Source organism: Zea mays, chromosome 1 (assembly GCF_902167145.1).
Source record: "Zea mays cultivar B73 chromosome 1, Zm-B73-REFERENCE-NAM-5.0, whole genome shotgun sequence".
NCBI classification, from domain to species: domain Eukaryota; kingdom Viridiplantae; phylum Streptophyta; class Magnoliopsida; order Poales; family Poaceae; genus Zea; species Zea mays.
In genome coordinates this window covers 67,828,823-67,832,996 of record NC_050096.1, presented here as the reverse complement: position 1 = coordinate 67,832,996, position 4,174 = coordinate 67,828,823, and the positions used below count along the sequence as shown (strand labels likewise).

The following is a 4,174-nucleotide window of genomic DNA, read 5'->3' as shown; positions in this document are numbered from 1 at the left end:
TCCGGGACTTAGCCCGAGTCCGAGCCCTGGGGTCGGGCGGAGCGGAGTTCGCCGTCTTCCGGGACTTAGCCCGAGTCCGAGCCCTGGGGTCGGGCGGAGCGGAGCTTCCTATGGTGCCTTTGGCAGGGCCTGACTGCCTGTCAGTCTCACTCTGTCAAGTGGCACTGCAGTCGGAGTAGCGCAGGCGGCGCTGTCCTTCTGTCAGGCCGGTCAGTGAAGCGGCGAAGTGACGGCGGTCACTTCGGCTCTGCCGGGCGGCGTGCGTCAGGATAAAGGTGTCAGGCCACCTTTGCGTTAAATGCTCCTGCGGTTCGGTCGGTCGGTGCGGCGATTTAGTCAGGGTTGCTTCTTAGCGAAGGCAGGGCCTCGGGCGAGCCGGAGATGTGTCCGCCGTTGGAGGGGGGCCTCGGGCGAGACGGAAATCCCCCGGGGTCGGCTGCCCTTGTCCGAGGCTAGGCTCGGGCGAGGCGTGATCGAGTCGCTCGAATGGACTGATCCCTGACTTAATCGCACCCATCAGGCCTTTGCAGCTTTATGCTGATGGGGGTTACCAGCTGAGAATTAGGAGTCTTGAGGGTACCCCTAATTATGGTCCCCGACAAGACTTAGAAAAACTTTATGTGACTTGTTGAAATTTAAACCAACTATAATCTATCTATATACACGTAATCCTATATATATGCATGTTTGTAATCATATATGCATGTCTGCTAAGGTCTTTACTAAATTCGTTATATTTAGTATGATACAATATATGATCAATATATAGCATGTTTGGTTTCAGGAATGAGATAATGCAACATCTTCTCGTTCCTCACACTTTTTTTGTTTGGGTCGTGGAATCGAATGAATTGATCTATCACCATTTTATTTTTTATAGGCTAATAATTAGTAATAACACGATGAACAAGTTTATTCCACCAAATTTGTAGAATAAGCTTACGATGCATCACTTCATCTAGAATGAATTGATTCTTCAAACCAGACACTCCCATAATGTTCACCATTGTTACTGCTGAGTAGAATATACAACATCACAAACCTTTTTTATTGTTAATTAAATTATGCCTAGATCTGTCTAAATATCTAGCAATCCATTTAGTTGGACAATTGAGGAGTTCACATGTTAACAATTCTGAATCAGAACAGTCCAGGTTCGTTCGAAAGAATACGTTTCAACATGCCACGGAATATATACTCGGATCACGTGCCAGCCGGCGGTATCATTTGATTACCATAGGGAGAGGTTAGAAAGCTACACATATATTCTACAATAAATATAGAAGTACTAGTTTGCAACGTGATCAAAAGGAAATAAAGATCAAATGTCAACGCAACGTGAGCAGTGCGTAATAATCGAACTGAAGAGTATAGAAATCTGCCAGATTTCTCTTTTTAATTAATAAAATTAGGCCTTAAATCTTAATCCCGTACCAAACCACTCCAACACAGACAGAAATATAGGCATCCAAACAAGTTCTTTCCTAAGCAGTATACCAATATACTGCACGGGTTTCTATGAACTTGAGAAGAGTATTCATAAACATATGGATAGTATTAGAGCTAAGTTCCTTTTTGTTTTTGTTCTGATCTTGTCAGTTGCTTTCTGAAAAACAGAGCAGAGGTAAAGCTTGTTTAAAAAAAATACATATATGCAGTACAGAAAAAAATAGTAGAAAATATTCTCAAAAGGCAATACATACATACATACTCATCCACTAAAATTATTCTTGTTTAATATTCTTGCTCCCCTTTGAAGGTCACTTGCAAAAACGAAATCCCTGGGATTGGTATCTGGTAACAGTAGTGAGTAGCTACTAGCTAGTGATACGATCGTTTCCCTATATAAAGAGGCGGCTGCCGGGAAGAGGTGATCGTAGAAGCAGGCAGGCAGAGGCAAGAGGCCCCTCACCCTCAGGTGATCAGGTCGCTAGCTCCCGGCTTAACTAGTAGGCAGCCATGAATTTCGGTGGGAATGGCAACGCGACGATCCGGTGCAAGTACTGCAGGGCGAGCCTGAGCGTGATCCCCGGCGAGCGCGCCATCCAGTGCGCGCAATGCAACTGCGTGACCCGCATCCGGCGGGCCGACCGCATCCCGCTGGCGCGGCCGGCGCACGTGCCGCCGGCGTTCCAGCGCGCCCGGGGCAAGAAGCGCGCCGTCCTGGTCGGCATCACGTACGCCGGCGCGCGCCGGGGCTGCGGCGACCTGAGGGGCCCCGTCAACGACGTCAAGTGCATGAGGAACCTCCTCTGCCAGCGCTTCGGCTTCCCCGGCGAGTGCATCATCATGCTCACTGGTAATGAAGTCGTGGTGCATGCATGCTGTATCCGTGCCGTGATATATTATATATATATAGCTGAACGATCGACGGAGTAGCCTGTCTGATGGCATCGCTCGCTGCCTGCCTGCCTGCAGACGACCAGAGGGACCCGTTCAGGCTGCCCACGAAGGAGAACATCCGGATGGCGATGCACTGGCTGGTGCAGGGCTGCAGCTACGGCGACTCCCTGGTGTTCCACTTCTCGGGCATCGGCGCGCAGGTGGCGGACGACGACGGCGACGAGGCGGACGGGTACGACGAGGCCATCTGCCCGCTGGACGCGTTCCAGAGCGGGCCCATCCTGGACGACGAGATCAACGAGGTCATCGTGCGCCCGCTGGTGCACGGCGCCAGGCTGCACGCCGTGGTGGACGCCTGCTACAGCGCCACGGTCCTGGACCTCCCCTACCAGTGCCGCATGTCCAGGAACGGGTTCTGGCAGTGGGAGGACGAGAGCCCGCCGTCGGGCGCCTGGAAGGGCACCAGCGGAGGCCACGCCGTGCTCATCAGCGGATACAGCGAGGGCAAAGGCAACTTCGCCATGGTCAGGGACATGATACATACATACATACTGCTGATCGAGCTCTGCTGCCTTGCATCTATCTATATACCTAACATGCATATGCTGCTGCTTGGACGACGCGCGGCGTGCAGATGCCCGACGCCCACGCGTCGGTCGTCGGGGCCATGACGCACAGCTTCGTCCGGACGCTGGAGTGCCAGCCGCGCGGGGTCACCTACGGCCACCTGCTCAGCTCCATGAGGGCCATCATGAAGAACCGCGGCGGGGGCTGCGATCTGCAGGGGGCCATCGGCGCACCCATCCGCACCGTCGCCAACTTCAGCGGCGTGCAGGTATCCATGTCGAATCTCTCTGTCTCTGTCAACAACAACATCCTTGGCTAGCTGCTGTGCTCCTCTCACCAATTAAACTCTCACTTGTTTGCTTTGGTTTGATCTTTTTGCAGGAGCCTAACCTGTCCTCTTCGGAGACGTTTGACATTTACCGCAAGCAGTTCGTCCTGTAGACACCACCACACCAGGGTTTGCCCCTGCCGGCCGGCCGCTTGTAATGAATTGCCGTCGTATCAGAATAAGAAATTATCTATCGACCATGATATGATATGATATATCAGGAAAGAAGGAACTATTACCCCTCAATGTAATAACTAAGCATGTTCAATGTCCTCTTTTTATTAGAGAGAGAGACAGAGAGAAAACGCGGAATTTGAGACGTGTGCATGCAGTTTACGTGATCAATAAAGTTACATAGAAATTATTTTATCCACGTGCGATGCAAGTGGAGCTTCTACTACCTAACCCCAAATCTTCATAGGATGGCTTCACTCTCTTACCTTTAAAACCGGTTGTTTAACCTCTCAGCTTTATAAAAATAGTCAAATAATCTCCTGACAATTTTAGTTATCGGTTTTAGTAACGTAACACTAATTCAAGTGGTAACAGTTTTGTCTTCTTCAGTTCTATCATCTTATGGTACACAAAAATTATATAATTTTACATAAAGATCGGCAATTAGATATTATATTAGCCCCATTTTTTCAGAAATTTTAGAAGTAACAGATTAATTACTAAAAAATACATAAAAAGTGTTAAGTATTTGTTTGTCTTTGATTCATTTATTACCTTCTAAGGCTATTTTTTTGCTGCAGATAAATAATATTATTGCTAAACTACTAATTATTATTTTATTAAGAAAGCTAAGTGATATTTTTTTCTAATTACTAACTAAATTAATTGTACATTTGCTTTTTATAAAACTTACCAAACAATAATAAAATGATATACAATTTTTACATGAACTTTCTCCTAGCTAAACTAACATACACAAAT

At 48.0% G+C, this 4,174-nt stretch overlaps 1 protein-coding gene across 1 annotated transcript; it reads left to right on the top strand.

Annotated features, from left to right (window-relative positions):
* The first annotated feature begins 1,872 nt into the window (after window positions 1-1,872).
* Window positions 1,873-3,606, top strand: LOC100284981 (uncharacterized). The gene is made up of 4 exons (NM_001157876.2): window positions 1,873-2,299; window positions 2,419-2,867; window positions 2,978-3,178; window positions 3,292-3,606. Exons 1-4 carry the CDS (start codon window positions 1,960-1,962, stop codon window positions 3,349-3,351), a joined length of 1,050 nt encoding a protein of 349 aa, NP_001151348.2. The 5' UTR covers window positions 1,873-1,959; the 3' UTR covers window positions 3,352-3,606.
* Window positions 3,607-4,174: the final 568 nt, after the last annotated feature.

What these genes read in the sequence shown, in the direction of transcription:
- LOC100284981 (NM_001157876.2), top strand. Translation starts at nt 1,960, where the DNA reads ATGAATTTCGGTGGGAATGGCAACGCGACGATCCGGTGCAAGTACTGC. An exon ending in GCAAAGGCAACTTCGCCATG is followed by an intron (nt 2,868 to 2,977) that starts GTCAGGGACATG and finishes CGCGGCGTGCAG; the next exon opens with ATGCCCGACGCCCACGCGTC. An exon ending in CCAACTTCAGCGGCGTGCAG is followed by an intron (nt 3,179 to 3,291) that starts GTATCCATGTCG and finishes ATCTTTTTGCAG; the next exon opens with GAGCCTAACCTGTCCTCTTC.